The 24,795-nt window shown below is 39.6% G+C and overlaps 1 protein-coding gene across 3 annotated transcripts in view; it reads right to left on the reverse strand.

The window, feature by feature from the left end:
* Positions 1 to 4,058: 4,058 nt before the first annotated feature.
* Positions 4,059 to 24,795, reverse strand: part of JAKMIP2 (janus kinase and microtubule interacting protein 2) — a 158,435-nt gene continuing 137,698 nt past the window's right edge. For 2 of the 3 annotated variants that reach the window (XM_053567253.1, XM_053567255.1), the window contains 3 exons: positions 23,077 to 23,280; positions 17,230 to 17,295; positions 12,924 to 12,994 (listed from right to left, as the gene is read on the reverse strand). In XM_053567253.1, the coding sequence (XP_053423228.1) occupies positions 12,944 to 12,994; positions 17,230 to 17,295; positions 23,077 to 23,280 (321 nt within the window). In that variant the 3' untranslated portion in view covers positions 12,924 to 12,943. Of the gene's footprint in view, positions 4,596 to 12,923; positions 12,995 to 17,229; positions 17,296 to 23,076; positions 23,281 to 24,795 lie in introns of those variants that run through there. The other variant, XM_053567254.1, reaches the window with a different exon arrangement.

Below are 24,795 nucleotides of genomic sequence, written 5' to 3' on the forward strand. Positions count from 1 at the left end.
CAGTGCAGAAGAAACCAAAACCAGGAGCAGGAAACCTCACATCAGCCACTTGTACCCCTGAGTTTGATACACCAGGTTGAATATAGCAAATTATAATCCTGTTTTTGCTATGTTTCCCCTTTAAGTATAATCTTTAGTATTTTTGATTAAACATTGGATTTGGACTCTCAACAATAAAAGATTTATTTAGTAGGAACTAAACTGCCAAACTAAAGACAGTAAAGGAATGTTAATCTGCTCTTCCCAGCTCTGAAACAAAATCATAGACTTTGGCACTTGGAGCAGTTGTACAAGAATTAACTCCTAACTCCAACCTTCCATTGAGTATGAATCCTCTTGCCAATATGTCCATTCAGTATCAAGACAGTACATGGAAATGAGATGACAGCTTTCCTCCTTTAAGACCTAAGAAGTTCTCTTAAAGAGGGGCTTGGGTCCATCCTGAAAGCTCATAACATAAACAGTCAACTCATAAACAGTTAACTCATAACATAAACAGTCATCTAAGAGTTGTTTTGATTACTTATCATTCAAAAGTTAAATTAGATTTTTTCAATATAGTAGCTAAATCTAAATTACTACAGTGATAGAATTAAACTGCCAAAATACATGATTAAATTACCAGAAGCTTTGTCGTGAAAATTTCACAAAGGGCAACATGCAATGCAACTCCCACACTCTACAGCAAATTCTGATTCTGTCCTGTGCATGTTTGCGTGTGTGCACGTGCATGCGTGACTGTATTCTGTGCCACCCTTTGACAGATTTAAAGAATGCAATGAAACATTTTAAAAATAAAATGTCTATACTAGTCATCTATTTTGATGTAATATAGCACAGATGATCCAATTGTGTAAACATCAGCGCAAAACCAATGCACATTCTTTTAGTTTCCATGAAAACCGAGGCAGGTTAAAAAGATGTGCTTCATTTTAAAACAGTAAACTCATGAATTACATTGAAGACAGTGAACATACGAATTACACCATGGGTTTACATACAGAAAAAGACAATAAATAGGCAAAAGAGAACGCGTTTGCCAGAGATTTATTTAAAACTGAAAACAAGGTAAGTTGAAATAAAATACTGTAGTAAAAATTATTTGGCAAACTTTATTTCTTCTATTACTTAGTGGGGAACGCTGTGTCCCCTCTGTTTCACTGAGACCCATGCCTTCCATGTGGACTCTGTCTTACTGAGTTGGGAAGAGCCACACTAGCGGCAAAGCAGTTATTTGTGGACTGAAAAAAACATCAAAGCAAACTCGTGGCAATAACATAATTTATATGACATGAGTTAAAAGGCATATGAATTTTTCCAGCAAATTCTTTTGTTTCCTAAAATAAAAGTTGAGTGGCATTAAAAAGAAAAGTTTGACAGTCAATTCAGTGATGCATATTTTTAGTATGGTAAGTCAAATATAGTCTGTCCATTTTCTCCTTCACATGGAAATTTTTGTGTCCTGAGGAAATTGGGCCTTTTATTTATCTCAAACTGCCTTTCAAATTGTTATCTTTATTTTCTACGGGATGAATATTTTGTTAAGGAAAATTAAATGAATCCTGAAGAATGCTGTTCTGACTGTTGCTAATTCATTGGCCAAATGTGTCAGGATAGTACAGACGGAGAATTTAAGGATCAGAGTGGGATCATCTGCTCTTTTTAAGAAGTAGAGCCACATGAGATCTCTTCGTCATTGAGACTTCTTTTCTTTTTTGCTGAGCGTCCTAGAGGAGGCATTCATTTAGAGATGGTCCATTTCCATGGATCCATGAGTAAGTGGAACACACAGCCATAATTTTGCTGATGCTTTTATAATTGGGAAAATGGATAACAGAGAAACATACTTTTCAAAACACTCGGACTTATCCAGTGATAAGTTTAAGGATCACGGGGAAGACCTGTGGAAGTATTAGTTTACCCTGCAATACAGAGAAATTTATTACTCTCCTGGACCTTAAGCAAAGAGAAAAATAAATTCTTCCTTTTGTATATTTGTCTTAAACACATCTAAAACTGCTTAGATGGTCATCCTAGCCATTGTTTTTTTATGATTTTGTGTGTGTACAATACAATCTGATTTATAGCAAGTAAGGAATACCACCACCTTTTGCAAATATTTCTAATCCTTTAGAAGTAGTCAGGTTTTAAATATAAATTTTAACCTGCGAGATCTTGGTGGGAAAAGCAAGATGACAAGGAGGAAGGTACGTTTAGTGGAGCAGATGTAGAATGGGTTTGCACAGATGGACTCTGGAATGGTAAGTGAAGATCAATTGAAAAGTCTTACAATACGGGAGAAAAATTTATCCTTGTCCATATTTTCTGACTGAAATGTGCTAGAGTTGGGCCACAGACGCTGTAGAGGCACCCTCTTTGACAATGCTTACACAATGAGCCTACCACTGATATTTCATATGAGCAAGGAATCTAGGAGGATAGTTTGTTTTTGAACTTCACAGTAGCACATATCACCTGACTTTCCCCATTGACACATATGGAAAAGATAATCAGGCAGATGATGAGATATGGTCGGTTCATGCCAAGCCTTCTCTTCATGGTTGGTTCTCCTGTGATAGAAGTGGTGTTTGGTATGATGGCATGCATTTGCAATCAAGAGGACTCAGAGATGCTGATCATTAAAATGACATATGCCTCTATCTCATTCAATAGCATGCAATGATCTATTTGCTATAGATTATTAGAGATTCTGGCTTTGGATCTCTCAATCTTTATTGCTAATAATGTCCCAGGTCAGTTAATGGGAAAGCTTCAGTGCTGTCGGGCTTAGATTTAGCCAAACTGAAGCACTATGTTACTGCACAGGGGAATTTTTTCCTTGATATAAGAAAGTCAAACAATACAGCAGTTGGAATAATTACAAAGCACTTTGTGTTACTTTAAGCACCTCTTGTTCCAAAAGCATTAAACCCCATTTTGCAGATGAGGAAACTGAGGCACAGAGAGGTTAAGTGACTGGGGCAAAAATACCTGGGTCAGCAGTAAATATAGGGACAAAAAGTGGGACCCCAGCGTTCTAGTTTCTCTTGTACATTCTTCAGTTATGTTCTGGCTTTGAAAATGCCAGTGTCCAAACTGAAGGACAAGATACTGAACCCACATATGGAAAGATTTGTGTTGCATTTCATAGAAAAAGTATCTGGCTCCCTATAGGTATTCCCCGTGCATGGGAATTCTAGCCCCATAAATAAAATCTTGAAAATTTGAAAAATTGAGGTTGTTTTGTTATCTACAGTGAATGAGGTGTAAAATTAGCTTTTCAGGAACATATATTAATATTTGCTCTCAGAGCTGAATCTAAGACATAACTTAGGAAAGGTACCAGTTTCCCATTTGTCTCTGTTAGAAAATGACCTTATGGTACCACAGTATTATTTCTATATAAAAACGTTGAGCCGCCTTGTTGCTCTAGCTGTGTGGGAAAGAATATTATTACTTGAAACAACAAGAAGTCAGAATGCTCTAGGCATATCAGGATGCTTCTAAAAATAATCATAATTTAGCTGAATATTCACATTTCTGTGGCAAACCCAACTGTCGGTACAAGTTTACTTATCACCTCTATTGTGTTTGTACTCAAATCATATAGCATATTCATTTGCAGGCAAGGTTTAAGTAGCCACTTGAAAATTAGCATTTTGGGAATTGGAAGATTCAGAGATGCTCTCTGGCCCATGCTCCCTACAGACGTTGATGTTGTGAAGAGAACTAAGTCAGGGAGCTTGGATTTAGAGCGTCATCTTCTTAATTTTCAGTATGAATGAGATCAGTCCGTTGATGGAGGAGCGCAGAAGAAGCACCTGCTTTTATTTCACACGTTACATTCCCCCGGGTCATTTGGTTGGGTTGCCAGTTTAGTTAGGTTCACTGCAATCCGCGTCTCACTCGCCATCTGTGGAATGAATTCCATGAGCTCCACCTTTTGCAGAAGAACAAAAGGGAACCTGTGTTTCTTCCCATTCACACTGCAGATGTCTCTGTTCCTGAGTTTAAAATAATCATGAGACAGAAAAGCAAATCCCTGTAGTAAGAAACCAGACTTTTCAAAGGAAACATTTTATTGTAAATAGCTCCTCATAGGTATTCCTCGTGCTTCATTCCCCACCCGCCCTTGATTTTTTGTTTTGATCTTTTAAAATGATGTTTATTTACAGAACTAGTGTTTCCATGGGGTGTGGTGTTACATTAAAATGACCCCCCCTGCACAGCAGGGGTTGAATGTTTCATTGTAACTTTGGTTCCATGCCCAAGACACATCTTTGCTTGCTCTGCTGAGACTGGTTCCATTGCTGAATTTTTTTCTTTACACAATATATGTTTATAGTTCTTTTCTTCTGGTTTGACATATACATGTTTCATTAAATGCAGCATATATTGTAGATTTTCAACAGGGTCATGTAGGAACTGTCAAGTAAGAAACCTTGAATAATGGCTTTAAAATACACAGCTGTAGTCCTGGCTACAGGGTATGTCTCTGCTTTTGATCTCCCTCTCACTGGTGTAAACAATTTTGCCATCTTTGAAGGTTTAAAAGGATTTGCCTTTCTGGAGTCTTATCCATGTTTTCGGTTACTCTGTAAAACAGAGGAAAAATCTCTATGTGATTTCTGTTAATAGTACAATCACAAGAAAACAGTTTTCTAAAGAAAAAGTACTTTTTATTCTTTACCACCTTTTTGAGCAGTACAATCCTTTGAAAGTTACATAACATCCTAAACTAGGTTATTTTAATTTTAAAATAAGAAAACAGAAGTATCTGTTTCAAAAGTTGTTGCAACATAATGAATATAAAACAATTAGCAGTTCTGGTCTCATAGTAAGTGGCCTGAAATATTAGTTATCATCATGATTACTTTTTCCTCTGGAGCCTTCCAAGGTGATGCCTTAAGAAGGTTAAGTGAGTCATCATATCCCAAAATATCAACTTAAGGTGTTATATTAACAGCGGGGTTGTCTACGCCTTCGGTAACTTACTTTTCCTCCCCAGCAATTGTAACCATTGGCAAGCTGTCTCTACCCAAAGGTCCTGATGAGAGGACTCCCTGGGAATTCTGCCACACAGAGATGGCCCAGAGATGTCCCCAGGCAGGACATCTAGTTGAGAGGAACACTCTTTTGTCCGTATGTCTGGGTTTTTATCTGTGTAGAGGTCTAGATCATAATGCTATCTTCTAATAAAAGCTGGAAACAGTACAGAGGACGTGCTATCCATGTGCTACTTAAGGACATGGCCTTTAGAATCTGAATGACTTAGAGAAAATGGCATTTCCATTTTCCTGCTGTATGTCCAAGGACAAATTATTTAACTTCTCTAAGCCTCGTTTTTTCATCTATAAAATAAGGATACTATAATAATTCTGTAGAAGGACTTTAGTATTATCTCCAGAAATGGTGAACAAAATCCAAAGTGGTGAAAAAGAAGGGCCTGAGTACCAAGAAGACGCTTCTCGTTCACCACATCGAGGCAGACTACAGATGCAAAGATGTTCTTCCTGTAGTTATATATATTTGGGATGCATGTTTGCAGAGCCACTTTGCTCCCAAGACTAGGTGAGACTAGGATGGAAGAGTGACACAGTCACCGAGGAGAACCTCTGTGAAGGAAGTGCAGTGGTTGGGGTGAGACCACAGTGAGGGAGCAGGCAGAGGCATAGAGGGACGGGCTGTGTGTGCACCAAGGCAGATTCGCTTTCTATTGCTCCAACAGACTTGCTCATCTTGCCTTGTCTATCTGAGCAGAGAGGTGATGAGGGACAACAAGGCAGAGGTAGCAGCAATAGGAGAGTTGTCTCCCTCCCCATACTTCATCAAGAGGCAAGAAGCTGTGGGCTGTACCAGCCACGGAGAACTCCTGAGTGGCAGTGCAGGGAGTAGTGCAGTAGGCAAGCTCTGCTCAGCCTTCTGAAGAGCTCAAATGTATGTCCCCTAGAATGGCTAGCCCTATGGGCACCTCTCAAAGCACAAACATCAAGTGCTGGTTGTTAACAGCCAAAGAAACAGCTGCAGTCATGCCAGTGCCGGTGAAAGGATTCCTTTCCCTTTCCTCCTCCCTGTTCTCCAGACAGGCTAAAGCCTTGAAGAGGGTGAGAGGGGGAAGAGGTTGCCTAGAGCCAGACCATGAGCAACTCCCCCATGGGGATAACTGGCTCATGTCCAAAGGAGCAGAAGGGAAGAAATGAGATCGAATAGAATCTGAGATTGAATTTTTAAACTGAGCGAGACTTTTGAGAACTGAACGGGCCTGAAAAGTTGCGGAACCAACCTAAGATTTTATTAAAGGGTGAGACAGGAAAATAGGACAGACTCAGAGTAGAAGCCATGATTTGAGAAAGAGATCAAGTTTATATTTACATCCCACCTGGCTGAAAGCACACACAATTAAGTTACATGTATAATATTCTCCGATTCCCTGGTAATGGATCTGAATGTATATGTAAGAGTCTTCCAGGAATATGTATTTCTCTGCGTGTCTGCATACATAAAACAAGTAAGCAAACATAAGAACCAGGGGATCAGGGCAGGCTTCCCCGATTTTCCACTGAGATGGGGAGGATGAATGGATATTAACCCCTTGATGGTGGTGGTGAAGTTAGATGGAAGCACATTGGAAAGACATGAATCAAGATGGAATGCTTGTTATGTCCTAGAAACTTGGCCTTTAATGAGCCTTTCTATGTGCTGGGTACTACCCTAATTGCTTTTCCTATATAATATCACTCAATCCTCAGAAAAACAGTCGGTGCTATTATTTCCTGATTTTTTTCATATTAGGAAATTAATATTTGGAGGGTGCTATGGTTTGAATGTTTGTGCTCCCTTCAAAATTCTTACTAAAATTTCATCCTCAATGCAACAATATTAAGATGTGAGGCCGTTAGGAGGTTATTAAACCATGAGGGTACAATGGATGGGATTCGCGCCTTTTATAGGGCTGGATATGACCAGCTTGGCTGTTTTGCTCTTCTAGCCCCTTAGCCATTAGAGGACACAGTGTTTGCTTCCTCCAGAAAAAGCAAGAACAGGGTAACATCTTGGCAGCAGAGACTGGGTCCTCACCAGATACCACACTTGCCAGTGACTTGATCTTGAACTTTCCAGACTCCAGAACTATAAGAATTACATTTCTATTATTTATAAACTACCTAGTCTCAGGTACTTTGTTATAACAACACAAAGAAAGACAGAGAGGTCTAATAATATCTACATATTTTGCAGGTTTGCTATAGTATTAAATAAAATAATGCATATGAAATGTACTTTCTGAACTCGTACATTTATTAGTACAAAAGTAAAACAAGATGCTTTTTCTTTTTTCCTCATTATAATGTCACTAGATTATTAAAAGTACTTACTGATGTTTGATCGTGTGCTAGGCGCTGTGTAGGTATTTGGAATACAAGAGTGAACAAAACATTTACGTGTGTGTTCCCTACTCTCCTGAAACTTATATATAATGAGGAAGAGAAACACTAATTAAAATATATGTATACATATATTTAAATGCATGTAAAATTTTTCCAGAAAGGAAATTGAGAAATACTTCCCTGAGGGAATAACATGACTGAGCTGAGAGCTGAAGGATGAGTGAACAGGTGTTTGCTAGATGAAGCAGGAGGGAGGTGCTCCACGCCCAGCACTGACACTGCTCATGCAGACCCTCTGGCCGGCAGGGGGCGGTGTGGCTCATCAAGGAAGGCTGGAACAGCCGGAAGCCTGAGAGACTGTCTGAGGTAAGACCACACGGGGCTTTGTTGCCAAGTTAAAGACTTGATCCTTATGGTGATGTTTTCCCAGCATGGGGGCAAGGTTAGATCTGGGCTTCAAAAAACTTACTCTAACTGCTGTGTGGAGAACAGATTTTAAGAATGTCTATGGCAGAAATACTGAACCAGTTGGTAAGTTATTCCAGCTATGGAGAAGGGGATGAATGTATTTATTTGCTTATATACTCTTTCCTTTGTCAATACATTCATTAAGTTAGTCTCCAAATGATATATGAGGAACAAATCAGATATGCTATCTTGTGCATCATTAATAGCTTAACATTACTATGCTATCCATGGCTCTTATCTAACATACTGCAAACCTGCTTTCCTATTTAACTATTCAGCTATTTAGTCATTCGTCCATCTGTCCTTCAGTCTATTTGCCAATTTAAAATTTATCCAGGGCGGCGCCTGTGGCTCAGTGAGTAGAGTGCCGGCCCCATATGCCGAGGGTGGCGGGTTCAAACCCAGCCCCGGCCAAATTGCAACAAAAAAATAGCCGGGCGTTGTGGCAGGCGCCTGTAGTCCCAGCTGCTCGGGAGGCTGAGGCAAGAGAATCGCGTAAGCTCAAGTTAGAGGTTGCTGTGAGCTGTGTGATGCCACGGCACTCTACCTGAGGGCGGTATGTGAGACTCTGTCTCTACAAAAAAAAAAAAAAAAAAAAAAAAAAAAATAAAATTTATCCAGCTCCTGATATAGATAAAGCAATGCTGTAGACCTTGAAGACACCAACCCTACTTTATGCTTTAGTAATAGTCCAATTTGTGAGACAGATAAGAAAACCATTTTAATATAATTGGATAAAGGCTAAGGAATATATTTGCATAAAATAATTATTAACTGGCATACAATCTTATAGACTTTCCTTATCAATGTAAAACAATAAGGAGTGAAAATCTATTATTTTTAAAAACAATATAGCAGAGATCGGTCATGTGGTCATTTGTTTTCAATTGGCTACCTGTAGGCACTGGTGGGAAGAGGGGTTGAAAACATAGAAATGTGATAAAATATAAACATTTGCACATTTTAACAGATGATTTGTAACCAATCAACTCCGGCTGTTTTTATAATACAGTTATAACTTTAAAATTTTTTTTCGGCATCAGAACATATTATTTGCCTTTCAACTTTTTTATGTTACTAGACAGGAAGTCAAAATATTATATTGAGCTGTCAAGTTCAAGAATTCATGGTTGACATTAGAAAAAGTATCATTAAAAATGAACTAGACCAGAGTATGTGGATAAAGAATCACGATCACCTGTTCTCTAGTCTTCCCCACTTCTAAATGAACAAAGCTGGTGCTCTCATGTTCTTTATTAATTCATCCCTGAAGAGGAGGATTTTCTTTTTTTTTTTTTTATTAAATCATAGCTGGAAGAGGAGGATTTTCAATGGGTCACTGTAACCTGGATATGTAGTAACAACTAACCTTGTGATAGATATTTGTGTCCTTTCATTTTCTTCTTTCTTTTTTCTCCTTGTGTTACTGTTTTAGATGGAAGAATCAGTGTGTTACGGCTTGAATGTGTCTGACAAAAAACATAGGTTGGAAACTTAACCCCTAGTGCAGCAGTTGGGAGGTGGAGTCTAATAAGCTCCCAACTATCAGGTGATTAGACCCTGAGGGTGGAACGAATGGACTAGACATCAGAACTCCAGCTTCTCTGGCCTTGGGACTCTAGGACTTGCATCAGTGGCCTCCTGGACCTCTTGGATTTCTGGCCTTGGACTAAGAGCTATGCTTTTGGCTTCCTTGGTTCTCTGGCCTTCTGACTTGAACTAAGCCACACTACTGGCTTCTATGGCTCTCCTTGCAGTTGGTGTATTGTGGGACTTCTTAGCCTCTGTAATTATGAGAGTCAATTCCCTTAAGAAGTCCCCTCTCATCTACCCACCCACCCACCCTATGGGTTGTCTCTCTGGAGAACTCTAACTAACACAGTTCTATGCTAGTGTAATAAATAGAATACGGGGCAGATATCTCCTGGAGCTACCTGGGTCCCTGTTTAAGGTAAAAGACCCAATATAATGTATGGAGTTATTTAGTCATCAATCACTTAGTGCAGTGCTAGGGCACTGGCCACATACACTGGGGCTGGTGGGTTTGAACCCGGCCCGGGCCTGCCAAACAACAATGACAACTACAACAAACAACAAAAATAGCTGGGCATTGTGGCGGGCACCTATAGTTCCAGCTACTTGGGAGGCCGAGGCAAGAGAATTGCTTAAGCCCAAGAGTTTGAGGTTGCTATGAGCTGTGACACCATGGCAGTCTACTGAAAGGGACATAGTGAGACTTTGTCTCAAAAAAAAAAAAAAAAAAGACTTAGGTAACTATTAAAAGAAAAGTATGGGTCACTCCATTTTAAGGAGGGAGTTTAATCTAAGTTAGTCTTGGGGTTATGAACTGAATATAAGTCATTAATTTAGTGTAGAAAACGTTTGTATACTTATTTGCAACATGCTTTTAGTACCTGCCAACAAGCCAGGAACTCTTCTTCCTTACTTATTCCTATCTCTCTTGCCTACTTTGGAGACATAAGCAGCATTAATCAGTTTTCAATAATGTGGTGTCTCTTTTATTATTTAAATTACAGATTATTCCCTGAAAAGAGAAGATCAAAAGCAATGACTTGTTTGGATTTAGGTGGTAAACTGCTTGACAGTATAAGAGGTTATAATTTTCTTTCTTTCTTTTTTTTTTGTAGAGACAGAGTTTCACTTTATGGCCCTCGGTAGAGTACCGTGGCCTCACACAGCTCACAGCAACCTCCAACTCCTGGGCTTAAGCGATTCTCCTGCCTCAGCCTCCCGAGTAGCTGGGACTACAGGCGCCCGCCACAACGCCCAGCTATTTTTTGGTTGCAGTTTGGCCGGGGCCGGGTTTGAACGCGCCACCCTCGGTATATGGGGCCGGTGCTTTACCGACTGAGCCACAGGCGCCACCCAGGTTATAATTTTCTATCTACATATTTGCAAACTTAGCAAATGTGGCAGCTAACTTTTTGTAACAATAGCTAAGAGTTGTTGATTACTTGACTATTTGCTGGGCAGCACGATATCTTTTACGTGCATAACACTATTTAATTCTTTCAACACAACACCGTGCTGTAAATAACATAATTACAACCATTTTATAGAATAGGAAACCTAGTCTCAGGTAGATTAAATAAATTGCCTACCATTACATGGCTAGTAAATGGCAAGATTCAGAGGTAAGAGCGTATTTAACTTCAGAGGTGGGCATTCTAACCACTCAGCCATTTTCCTGGGTATGTTACAGGATATACACTGTATGTTACCATATACTGCATGTTACACTGTCTAGCTTCACCATCACATTCATTTGCTGTATTATTTTTAAATTATCATTATATCGTCTTTCATTTAACAGGCAATTATTAACACCAAGTGTCAATTATTTACTGCTTTGGAGGAAAAATACATCAAATCTAGTACATGCCTCAGGGAGTTAGATAAAATGGGAAAAGGTATACAGATGAACACATCATAATTTTAAAAGCCAGTAGCTAAGAAGTGCGACACAAATAATAGAAGATTCCTCTGACTGCGGATATATGTGGACATCAGTGTTGCTTAAAATTCGGGAGAAATTCCCTCTGATTTGTGAGGTAGGGTGATAGTTAAAAGTGGACCCTGAAGCGAGGCTTCCTGGACACACATCCTATTCCTGACAATCACAGCCCCGTATGGTCTTGGGGAAGTCGCAGGTGCAGCTTCTCTAACTGTGAAATAGGAATAACTGCAGTTCTACTCACAGGGGGGTTTGTGAGGATTAAACCTATGTATAGTTCCGAGCATATAAGAAGTGTGAGCCATTATTGATGTAAAAGTTGAAACCTACTCCTTTTCCAGCTAGTATTTGTAAGGTTTGATTTTTCTTCACTAATCCACATATAATCCTCGTCTGTTCCTGAACTTTAGTTACCCTGTTTATTTATTTTTAGGGGGGGCAATGAGGGCTGTTAGTTTTCTGATATTTGTCCATTTTGGTCCTTTCCTTGAGAATCTCATTTCATTTTCTCATTCGATTTAAGAGATTCAGTCTCCTCTTCTGTATGTGGTGCATGGTTATCACCCTTCACGCCAGATATCAGATAGGTGCTAGTCTGAAAAGAAAATCTTTTGGAAGAAGAAATGAATCCAGAGAGTTGGTTACAAGAAGACATAAACTTTCTGGGCACATCTGCTTCACTCTTTCCTTGTATCAGGTCATGCTAAAGCATTTTTACTTATTTGTACCATGTTTAGGTAATAGAGTTGGTATCTACAAAAGGAAAAATTGTGTGTCTTGTCCGTCATCAACTTGCTATAGGAAATGTTAATTACAGTAGGGTCCAGGGAATATATCTACATAATATAACTTAATAGGCTAATAAAATGATGAGGACCAAGATAAATGGATTCAGAATAGCAGCTAGCTTTTCTTTATTTTTAACAGTGGTTGAAAATTTATGGTCTCTCTATTTCTTACCTCCATTCCCAGTGATCTGATTCATTAAGTCTAGGGCAGGGCCTGGGGATCTATATTTTTAAACACTGGGAATCACTGGCTAGGATTATTTATGTCCGTATTTATGAGACATGGAGTTGGTAATAGTGTAAGATTTTTCTCTTTTTTAGAATTGACATTGAAAAGTCACTTATATTAAAAAAAGATTCAATTTAATTTAATTAGTCTGCTTTCCTGAGTTGGGATGAAGAGAGACTAGAGAAAAGGATTCAAAACAGTAATCATTATTAGCTTGTTAAATTCCCGGAGTCAGAATTTTCAAGCTGAAAGTCATACTAAAGATAAAGTCTTTATATTTCTTTACTTTGCCTTTACAGAAGCAACTTTTTTTTTTCCCCTGGGAAATGGGAGATTAGGATGAAAATACTAAAGTCCAAAATCATTGTGACTTCCCAATATTCTTGATTCTCAACACACTTCATAATTTCTTTAATAATTACCCAAATAAATTGTCTCTGTTTCTCATTTTATGAGATTTAAGCTAACCAAACCAAGTGTGTTTGTTTTTTAAAAAGCACAGCAAAGTAACTATATACAGCATACTTCTTATCAAATACCTCTGAGAACCACAGTTTGAGAATTAAATGGAATCTTACCTTTAAGAGGCACCTTGACATCAAGGCCATAGAATAAAGGCAAGAGAGAAGAACAAGAATAGAAACAGAAACTGCAGAAGAAAAAGAAGAAGATTATGTAAATCTGAATCTCTATAGTGTCATTCAGGTAGTACAAAACCTTAGCTTTTCCACATCTCTCAAGTCTGACCGCTTCTCACATACACATTAATTACCTTTTTGTTTAAAAAATTCATACCTTTCATATGTCTACGGACAGCAATGGTAATGTTCAGCTAACACTGATTCATACATTTTGGAATTTTTGAGGGGGTCTTACAGATAATTGGTCTTAGCTCTTAATTTTAGAGATGAGAAAACTAAGCACAGGGAAGTAGAGCAATTGTTTAATTCTACACAACTTCAAAGCACCGTGAGGGCTGTCACTCGGATGTCCTGAGTCCTACATCACTGTGTGTCACTCTCCCCATCTTCCATGTATAGGAAGGTATTTCAAAAACACAAAAGATGATCAGAATATACACTTAATCACTCAATGCAATCATTCTTTGGCTTATGTGCTAGTCTCGGAGATAGACATCTCTTTACATAGTCTGACACGTCTCTCTTGACTAAGAACCTTCACTAGGAAAGCAGGTAATTGAATGGACAAACTCATGCTTGTATAGCCCTGCTCTACGCACATAACTAACTGTTTGTGGATTGTAAAAGGTCCCAGGTCAGATCAGTTTTTAAAAGATAACTGATTTTCTTGATGGTTTATTTTTGCAGAATCAGGACACATTTTTGGACAAGGTTTGTGTGCGTGTTATTTGCGTATTTCCTTTAATGCCACTGCTTCAGTATGGCAAATTCTATAAATAAGTTATAAATAATGTGCTAAAAGCCATGTATTGGGGAGGGGGATTGGTGGGATTATACCTGTGGTGCATCTTACAGGGGTATTTGGGAAACTTGGTAAATGTAGAATGTAAATGTTTTGGCACAGTAACTGAGATAATGCCAGGAAGGCTATGTTAACCATTGTGATGAAAATGTGTCAAATGGTCTATGAAGCGAGTGTATGATGCTCCATGATCATATCAATGTATACAGTTATGATTTAATAAAAAAATAAAATATAAAAAAAAAATAAAAGGCAGAAACTCTGTCCCTTTTTTTTTTTTTCATTTCTTAAAGACATTAACTGCAGCAGGAGAAGCTCAAGGAAACGGATGGAAGGTTTCCCTTTTATTCCTGTGAGACCGTCAGACATCAGAGCTACCTCTCTGGGCACAAGGAGGTGCCCATCACTTAGTCTGCAATGAGATTTTCAGTCCCTGCAGTGTAGGGCACAGATCAGGGCACTTAGAGTCAGACACCCTGACTTCTCTGGTCTTGATTTACCATAGATTAGTTATATAATCCTGGGCAGGTTATTTGATTTCTTTGAGCCATTGTATTATGTGCATCATTACGAAAGTTTTGAGATACATAAAAAAACAAGAAACATAAGAATCCATGTGAACAGAAACAAATGAAGCCCTCCCAGCAAAACAGACAACCTGAGCAAGCTGAAACTTGCATGGGGGAATCAGAAAGGAGGCTGTTGGCCTGGTGTGCTGGCTGAAGCCTATAATCTCAACTCTGAAAGGCTGTTGTGGGAGGATCCCTTGAGCTCAGGAATTTGAGACCAGCTTGAGCAAAAGCGAGATCCCGTCACTACTAAAAATAGAAAAACTAGCCGGGCGTTGTATCCAGAGCTTGCAGTCCCAGCTACTGGGGAGGCGTAAGCAAGAGGATTGCCTGAGCCCAAGCATTTGAGGTTGCTGTGAGCTATGATGCCACAGCACTCACTCTACCCAGGGTGGCAGAGTGATACTCTGTCTCAAAAAAAAAAAAAAAAAAAAAAAAGAAAAGAAAATAGCTGGGTGTGGGAATGGGCACCTTTAGTCCCAACTGTACAGGAGCCTTAGGCAGGAGGATTGCTTGAGCCCAGGAGTTTGAGGTTGCTGTGAGGTAGGCTGAGGCCATGGCATTCTAGCCCAAGTGACGGAGTGAGATTGGTCTCAAAAAAACAAAAAAAAAACAACGAAAAAGAAAGGACGCTGTCGGTGGTATTTTTTGGATGTGAAATAATGGCCCGTAACACAGTAGTTGGCTGAAAAACTTTTGTAGTGACCTACATATTATCTACATAAAAGAGAATCATAATATCTGCTGTATCTGTCTTACAGAATACTTAAGAACAAATGAGATAATGGCAATGGAAGTGCTTTGGATATAGTAACATGCTGGCTGTATAGTTGCGTAGTTGAAGCAATTTTGCTACCCCCTGATTAGCAGTGTAAGCATGGAGATGAGCATCAAAGAAGGGACACTGCAGGTAAATTGGGGGCTCAAGTACCTCAAGGGAAAGAACGAGGAGCATCCCTGACAAAGGGATCTTTTGCCTTTTTAACCCGGCTTGAGGGCAAGTAGAATTAAAGTCAAGTGAATAGAAGATGACTTGTAAACCTCACGTCTCAGTCAAATCTCTAATCCGAAATCAACTGACTTGTTTTTGAAGTGGTTTAATTTTTTATGTGAAATATGTGAAATTTGTTATGTGAAATATGCAGCTTTGATAACTAGAGAGTCCTTGATTTCTTGTATGTATATCACCCCTTTATCATAAATGTTTATCCTCTTTATATTTTGGACAAAAGAATTGTGAAAAAAGTTCACACTGAATTCTCACAGTGAGCATAATCTTAATTTCTCCTCTCCCCAAATTTCCATGGGATTTATTTATAGACTGGGTAAGGTGGTAATGTTGATAGATATAAAAAAAGTCTCCCTCTCCCTCTTTTGTGCTTTTAAACCTCAGAAGAATGGGGACTGAAGGATATCATGAAGTTTTGGGGCACAATGGCCTTAGTCTGACTTCTCCGTGAGCCAGCCGTAGGGCAGTTTCTGAATTAGCAGAGGGAATGACCAAGATCTGGCCATTCAAAAGTGTGGAAAATGGAAGACTTCCAGCATGGTCTCTGACAACCAGGGAAGCTGGGAATAATCCCTGCCTTCTGTAGGTCTTCCTGCCAATCAGTGGGAAATCAGACTCAGTCCTTGGTTATTACACTTTACCTTTGCCTCTTTCAATCCCCCTGAACCAAATGGCCTTACTTCTGAAACAAAGGAAATTCAAATTTAAAATTTTGCAGAGGATGTGTACTTGACGGGTGGAAATTTCAAAAATTATACTTCTAATTTGACTTACACTTAGTCTTTTCTAATTCTCATAGAAGTGAGTTCACTTGTTCCTCATGGAACCCATGAGAAGAGGTAAGGGCAAGTATTATCATCTCTGTTTTATAGATATGGCTTAGACATAGGAGGTGCAGGCACTTACCCACGGTCGGAAGAGCCCCTGGAGACCCACCTGGACAGGAATCTGGATGCCTGGTGATCTGACTATTAGACCCCACCAACTCCCTCTGACCTCACACATTTGGATGGATAACTATAGAAGCAATGTGAAACGAACCCAGTTCTAACCATTGTCTCAGGAATGGAAGATGGTTTGCTGTTTTCTTCTTGTGTGCTCACGTGTGCAAAACAACCATCTCCCTTTTCAATACAGGGATTTGGGTAGTTACTTCTAGTCAATTAGATTGGAATGCTAGACAAAACCTCCCTGCCACCCTTGTAGTGTGCTGCTGGGTGCTCCTGTATCTGGGGCAGGACAGTTCTCTGTCATGCAGCACTGTCTGGTGCATTGTTAGAATCCTGGCCTGTCCCTTCTCCCACCCACACACATTTCTCAGCGCCTTCTAAGAACCACCGTGTCTTGCTCCTCAAACACTGGCTGACTTGGAGGAAGCAGTCACTCTTTCTCACCACTGGGGAAGTGAGAGGAGGCCCTCATTGTCATGGGTCAACCTAAGTTTTGGAACTTATTATTGTGGTGAAACAGAAGCACAAGGATGCAAAGTCTTTTTAATGAATAATAATGGGAAACATTTTGAAAAGGTGCTAAAGAGATTTTTAAAAGAAAGAGCAAAGTAAAGTAACCATACTCAGAAGAAACTTTTAGAAAGAAAATGAAGATGGAGAGAGAAAACACAGGTGAGAATAAAAAAATCAACACCAAAGGCGTATAAGCCAAGGCTAGGTTACTGTAGTTCAGAGCCTTTGCTGGAATTCTGGTGCCTGCCTGAAGGTGAAGGCTGTGTTTACAGTCACTACAACTGCCTGCGAGACACACAGTGCCTAAGAAATCAGAAAGCAAATGCAGTGAGCACAGTCAATATTACTTTCTGATTGAACAAATAGAGAATAACATAGATATTGAACTCAACACACATACCTTTTCTTCTAAATCCTTTATTTGTCTTTTCTGGATGTCTGTTTTATCTTCCAAGTCACGGATTCTCTAAAGAAAGGAAAAAAAAAGCAAACATTCATGGGTGTTAAGTTGTTCAGAAAAAAACTGTTCACAAAACTAACACACAAAACTTACTATAAAAATATGAACATTTGTCCTAGCAGCTGAAAACATCACATGTGCATTTTTCCATATCCAAAGGGTATTATGGATGTTTCAAAAATTACCCAGACTTGTGGTGGGAAAACATTGTCTTTGATTATATTTTCAAAAAATATTTGCCACCTTTTTGTACTAGGCCTATCCCTGTAGACACCTTTCCAGAAAGAGAAGTGCAGCTCCCAGGGCACTGACATTGGGATTAGCCATGTGATTTATTTTGGCCAGTGACATGTGAATTGGAGTGGGATGTGGGAATATCACACCCATTAAGAGAGAGCAGTAAGTCCCAGAATTAGTGAGCAAGAAGTAAGATTTATTGTAAACCACTTGAATTGAGATTTTTTTTGTAGTTCATTACCATATTAAAAGTGGCTAAAGCTGATTTATACAAATGTAAACAATCCCATTGTTCTTTGCCAACCTTTTTTTGCCCAATCTTATTTCAATTCTGTCTCAGGGTAAGTATATCCTCATAAAACAGAACCGCCAATTCTCATCAAACAAAATACAGATTATGCTTCAAAGAAAACTATAAATTAGTGGAACAAACAAACAAACAGTACTTAACAAAAATAGCACAAATAATCCTAAAGACAGAGCTAAGCTCCAGGATTGTCTTTGAATTTACCTGTCAACTATGTAGCAAAATTCCACTGATTTTAAACAGCACAAATTTGGAACATTACATAGACAATTATTTACAAGTAAAAAAAAAGTCTTCATATTTGTATTTGGCATCAAAAGGGTCTCTGTATTCCTGCACATAGTTATACAGCACAGGCTCGTTATTCAATGCTTCCATTGGAAATAATTAGAAAATAGAAAGCTGAGGGACTCAAGCAGAAAACACTAGAAGCCAAATGGGGTGATAATTTAGAAAGAGAGGTTTTTATAATGCAATGTGGGGGGAAGGGGAAGCCAGAACTTGGAAATCTAATCTCCTTTTGGAAACAGTAGATCTCAACTGGGGGTGATTTTGCCTGCTGCACCCCCTCCCTCCAGAGATGTTTGACAATTTCTGGATATTTTAAAGCAGTGGTTCTCAATCTTCCTAATGCCGCAACCCTTTAATACAGTTCTTGTGGGTTGCGACCCACAGGTTGAGAACCACTGTTTTAAAGAGAATTAGTTCATATGTTTGTCTGTTTTATTTGAAATTGCATAATGCATTAGTTTTTAGAACACTCACAAAGTTGTGCAACCATCACTACTGTCTATTTGCCTGAACTTTTTTTTTCTTTGTACTATCACAACTAGGGTGTGCCTAGTTAGAAGTTAGAGTGTGGGGAGAACCCAGGGACACTACTAACCCCCCCACAATGTACAGAACAGCACTTGCCCCCGTCCCCTACAATAAAGAATTAAGAATTATCTGGCTCAAAAACGTCAGTACTACAGAGATTGAGAAATCCTGCTCTAAAGGAAAGGAGCTGAGGTTTGTGCAGGAGGGGTTGGTGAGAGTGAGACCATCAAGGTTGAAGTTACCTGACAGTTGATGCTGGAGAAGGGGGTGGCGTGTGCACGTGTGTGATGTGTGTGCTGGTGTACATTTCCATGGTGCTGCCTAAGTTCCAAAGCTACAGTGAGAAGCATACATTTGTAAGACATTTCCATCTTACGTGTGCGAGTAATTCCTTGGCATGTCTCCTGGATGTGAGGCATGTATGGGATTGACAAAGTCATGAGCATGTGTGATTACTGCGCTATCAGTTCAGGCATCTGTGCCTGTTTGGCTCCGCGTTTGCTACATGTTCAGGACTGTGCCAGATATAATGGACAATACAGATAACAGCATAATTCATTTCTGATCGCAAAGAACTATCAGGTCCAGATGGAGTGACAAAATTAAGTAGGAAAGGTAATTGATGGCAAAAATCATGCACAGCTTCCTCACCATCTCCACTCCCTAGTACAATCATTGACATGGAGAAGCTGTCCAAACGGATTTGTTAAATGAATTTGTTAGGCCACATCGTATGACACGTGCTTGATTTCTTTTTCCTTTCCATCCCCATGCCACCCATGTCAACAGAAATCTTGTCAGGTCCCAAACAGATCCTTTTTCTACCTACTTTGACCTCTGCTGTGACCAACTACTCCAAGTCACTGTCACCCTTCATCACCTTCATCAGGACTGGCATAATTGCTCACTACCGGCACTTTCTGCCTCCAGCATCCTATATCCACCTACAGTAGCCAACGTGAACTCTCAAAATATGAGAATGCTCACCACAATCCCTTGAGTTTAAGGAGGTGGGGAAGGAAGGAGAAGTTATCTGAGTTGTACTCAGAATAAAACACAAGCTCCTGCAAAGCCTAACGTGATCTGGCCCTTTCTTTGCTCTTTGACTTCAGCTCACTTCAACCTCACCCTGGCTGTGTGCACCCCTGACATACTAATTTTCTCTGTTCCTGAATATTCCAAACTTACTGCCACCATGGGGACTTAGGCCTTGCTTCCCCTATCTTTTGGGACACTTTGCCAAGATCTCTATGTGGCTGGTTCCTTGGGTCTTAAACATCTTCAGAAAGGCCTTCTGGGACCAGCCAAAGTGGCTAGTCCCACTCCCAGACTCTCTCTCTCTCTCTCTCTCACACACACACACACACACACACTCTGTATGACTTTCTTCATAGCATTTATCACCACTCTTTGAAATTGTCTTGGTCACTGTTCGTGTGTGGCTTTGTCCCTGTCCATCTGTAAGGCAGCTGAGAGTAGTAACTTTTATGTCTTTGTTTGCCATTACATTCCCAGTGCCTGAAACTCAGCATTTTCTCAATCAATGGTTTTGAGTGAGTGTATAACAGGGTGTGAAATGTGGGTTTTTCAGTGGTGTATAGCCCATTATTTTCATCAGGGAGAAGATCCTAAAGGAGATGGGTCTTAAAATGGGACTGGAAAAAATGAGTGCATCTGGATCAATGAAATGGAAATAGAAGGGTATTTTAGGGTGGGCAATTATGCAAACAAGAGCTTAGAGGTGGGAAATCATGGCCCCAATGGTATCAGCAAGTTTTGCATAAGTAGAATGGAAAAGTAGCTGTGGAGGTTACCTCACGTCAAGTTTTTTTTGTAAGGGGTAGCCAGCTAGTGAGGAGACTTGAATAACACTTGACTTAAGTGGAAATTGAAACCATGGAGGTTTCTGAGCAAGAATGTACCATGAGAAAAGGTTAATAAGAGTGTGTGGCAATATGCATGGTGGACTGAAGACACGAGAACGGTAACTAGGTCCCCATGGCTCCTACACCTGCTTCTAAAAATGCCATTTATTAAGATAGATCATAATTATTCTTTGTATTCATCTCCTTTGTATCCAGCTACAGATCCTAAGTTTTGTGAAGCGGGGTCTGTGGTGAGTTCTCTATGTCTAGTGCAGTACCTGGCATCAAGGAAATGCATTTAAAGATTTCACTGACTGAATAAATGTGTCAGTGATGGAGTTGGGTTATCCTAGAGGACATCTGGCAGTACCTAGAAGCTGCTGCCATAATAAAAGGTCTGCACACGTGTGCCTGGGTCACAGGTGTGAACTGAATGGACCAGCTTTGCAAACATTCAGGGGAAAGGCCAGATAAATATGCTGCTACATCAATTCCTGGAGGTAAAGGACAGGGAAGACTCCAGGGTTTCTAGACTGAGAGATGTGGATATGATAAATTCTACTGACCAAGACAGGTAGACTGAGTGAAAGGAGCGAAGGACAAGAATGCAGGTTTGAGTTCACTATGAAATGTTCAAGCAAAAATGTCTAGCAAAGGGTTAGTGCTATGCTCTAGAAATTAGAATGTATTACACAATTATATCTGAAGAATCCTAACTAATGCCTTCTGGAATATGTCTGTGAAATTAAGCTCCTGGACAAAAGGGAAGAAGAAGACTAAGAAATAAATGGAAAAGGTATATTCAAGGAACACTGGTTTAGGAGAAAGAAGAAAACATCAATGGAATGAGCTGAGGCTCAGAAATATAATGTGCCTATCAGCTCAAATTGAATAACTTAAAACAAACCAGCAGAACCTCCTCTTCCATGAATGTACCTTAGCTAACTGGTTAAATAGAGACTTAAATAGGGTAAGGATTTTATCGTAAATTTAAATGCATTATTGCATTAAAAAATTATTTCAGATTAGCATTAGTCCATCTAAACAATAGACACTTTTGCAGTTCCATGATATAAAGCCAATTTGTTGAAATTAACTAAGTGCTATGGCAGCATAAGGAATTTGTGCAGAGGATTTTTTTTTTTGAGACAGTCTCACTATGTCACCCTTGGTAGAGTGCCATGGAGTCGCATCTCACAGAAAACTCAAATTTTTGGGCTTAAGTGATTCTCTTGTCTCAGCTTCCCAAGTAGCTGGGACCACAGGCGCCCGCCACAACGCCCGGCTATGTTTTGGTTACAGTTGTCTTTGTTTAGCAGGCCAGGGCCGAGTTTGAACCCACCTGCCTCAGTGTATGTGGCCAGCGCCCTAACCCCTGAGCTACGGGTGCCAAGCCCGGAGGACGCTTTTATTTCCTGCTAGAAGGAAAGAACGCACAAAGCAATGCAATGATGCCATAGATACTATTGATAAAGGTTTTAAAAACTCTTTCCTTGGGTCACAACCCAAACTTTGTGATAGAATCTGTAGGGGCACTGGCATTTATCATTTCTGGAACAAATGGCTTCAGATTTCCCTGCCTACTTGGTCAATCTGTGAGCCTATAAAGATTGACAAGACTTCTTTTTTTTGTTTTTTGAAAAGACTTCTGTCTCTGGAGTGTGCTCAGAATTCTGTTCCCCATGAACTGTTTTTATGGGTGTCATAAAATAAACCCTGTTCCTTTCCCACTCACATTGATCACTGATGACCATGTTTCTTACCCGCTATGTATCCAACTGTGCCAGTGGCTTCTTATAGCTTCTGAGGCCTGAATACTATTGCCTGACACTTTCAATTTGTGTAGTTCATACTGAATCTGTTTTGTAGTCAAGGTTCCAGTCCTTACCTATCAAGCTTTGACATGAATGAAGAGTAGGATTTAAGAATTTTGGCTGGAAATCAGTAGTGGTTGTCAGTTTTGAGCCTTGCTGGTCTAGATGAATCATGTAAGTATTGGATGATGTAGAATGCAGCGGTCAGGCACACTGGCCTTGGAGTCCGGCCTAGCTGAGCCTACTCCTGACTCTGTTCGTACTGTCTGTGTCATCTTGGGCAAATCACTTACTCACTCTTATCCTCAGTATTATCTCCAAAATTGGGATAATAAGAATACTTACCTCATGGAGCTATTATGAAAATGAAATGAAATGATGATGTAAGGAAGAGCCCTGAGTTTAATTCCTGACATACGTAGCATAGCAAGTGCCAGTAAGTAAATGGGGCTTCCAGGCTTTGTTGTTGCTGTTTGTTATTGGAATGAAGAAAAAGGCCCTTTTCTATTTTACTCAGGTTATTTGTCAGTAGCTGGGTTATGGCCAATGTTCTCAAGATCAAATCATTGCAAAACTACTATCCTGTATCTGGGTGAAGGTGATAAACAAAAATTGTTTGTTTTGACTCTGAAAATAACTCCTTTCTCCTGGGCTTCTCCACACCCGTCTGCGATCCCAGGTACTTAGCGCTAAGCCCCAAGCACTCGCTACCGACCCTCCACGGATGCAGGGCCTCAGTCCTCACCTGATGGGCTTGCTGTAAGAGCTCCATTCTCTCCTGAAGAATCTGACAGTCATACTCTCTGCTCTTCCTCAGCATTTGCCGCCGTAACTTTTCTACTGCCGTCCTCAGCTCCTCTTGCTGTTTTTCACTTAACAATTCACCAAACTTGATAACAGTTTCTTGCTGCAGGGCATTGTACAAAGTAGCTTCTAGTTCCTGGATTCTCTGGCAAATAGAATTAGAACTTGGCATTTATGTGTGGTGTGGGAAAGTACACTGTGTATGTATGTGCATGGATGTATTACTTTGGTCTGACGGTATCTTAGCAAGAAAAGGGATTTCAAAGCTTCTCTAGACTAACGGCCCTTCTGAGACTCTCCGTCTATGAGATTCCATAAGGGTCATTAGCTATTTCCCCTTTCTAGCCAGGGGAAGTTTGTTCTCTTTTTTTGGATCCTGTCTATCCTATATACTTTGCATTTTTGAAAAGCCCTTATTTGGTTATAGTAGCTATACCTCCTATTCTCAGATTTAGTGGCAAGTAAGTTTGTTCTCTTCCACTTGAAAACTTCATATATTTAAAGTCATCTATCATGGTGACCATACTTTTTAAAAATCAGGGGGCAGGACATGATTGCAAGAGGGACTTTACCTAACAATTGCAATCAGTGTAACCTGGCTTATTGTACCCTCAATGAATCCCCAACATAAGATTTAAAAATAAAAAAAAAAAAAGAAAAAAAAATCAGTGGTCTAACTTGGAACAAAGTACTTGAAATTGGAGATATATCTCATGCACAGAATGCTGTCTCTCTTCCACATAACAAACCTCTGTACTTGAAGATGGTTTTGTAGTTTCTATATTTTTTCTTGAAATAAAATTGGGAAATAAGCTCTAAACATGACCTGCAATCTTGGAATTGGTCTGTTTCTGGTTGTTTGAGATGTATGGTTGCTCTAGCTATAATATTTCTCTTTGACTCTCCTCTTTTATAGTTGAAGGGTCTACTGCCTCATATCAGTTTATTTTTTCCCCACATCCTGCAGATATTTGTCAAAATCTACAATCTTATCTCTAGTAACTTTGACAGAAGCAGCTACCCCCCACCCGGGTCCTTTGGTGGGGAATATGGTGTCCTAGCTCTTGTCCTGAACTGAGAAGATCTCATCTTCTTTAAGTTAGTTTTTTTTTTTTAAAGTGATTCTGAACTATGAAACTAATTTATAGGTTTCATATGAAAGCTATAACCCAATTATAACCTAAGAATATGGGGAAAGGGGAAAGGGAGGAGAGGGGAGGGGGGAGGATGGGTGGAGGGAGGGTAATTGGTGGGACCACTCCCATGGTGCATCTTACAAGGGTACATGTGAAACTTACTAAATGTAGAATATAAATGTCTCAACACAATAACTAAGAAAATGCCAGGAAGGCTATGTTAACCAGTTTGATGAAAATATTTCAAATTGTATATAAAACCAGTGTATGGTGCCCCATGATTGCATTAATGTACACAGCTATGATTTATTAAAAAAAAAAGTGATTCTTCAATAGTTGAGGGCACCACATAAACATGTAACTTAATCTTATTTTACCTATAGGTAGGAGTAGCAAAGGTGAAAGGGTAGGAAGGGAGGAAAAAATCAATTTCTTTTCTATTCTCTAGCACCAACTCTCATTTTCTGCTCAAACAATGCTCAGAATCCCTTATTCATTTTGGACAGGGAAGACTAATTCATCTT

The sequence above is a fragment of the Nycticebus coucang genome, chromosome 17, assembly GCF_027406575.1.
Source record: "Nycticebus coucang isolate mNycCou1 chromosome 17, mNycCou1.pri, whole genome shotgun sequence".
Taxonomy (NCBI): domain Eukaryota; kingdom Metazoa; phylum Chordata; class Mammalia; order Primates; family Lorisidae; genus Nycticebus; species Nycticebus coucang.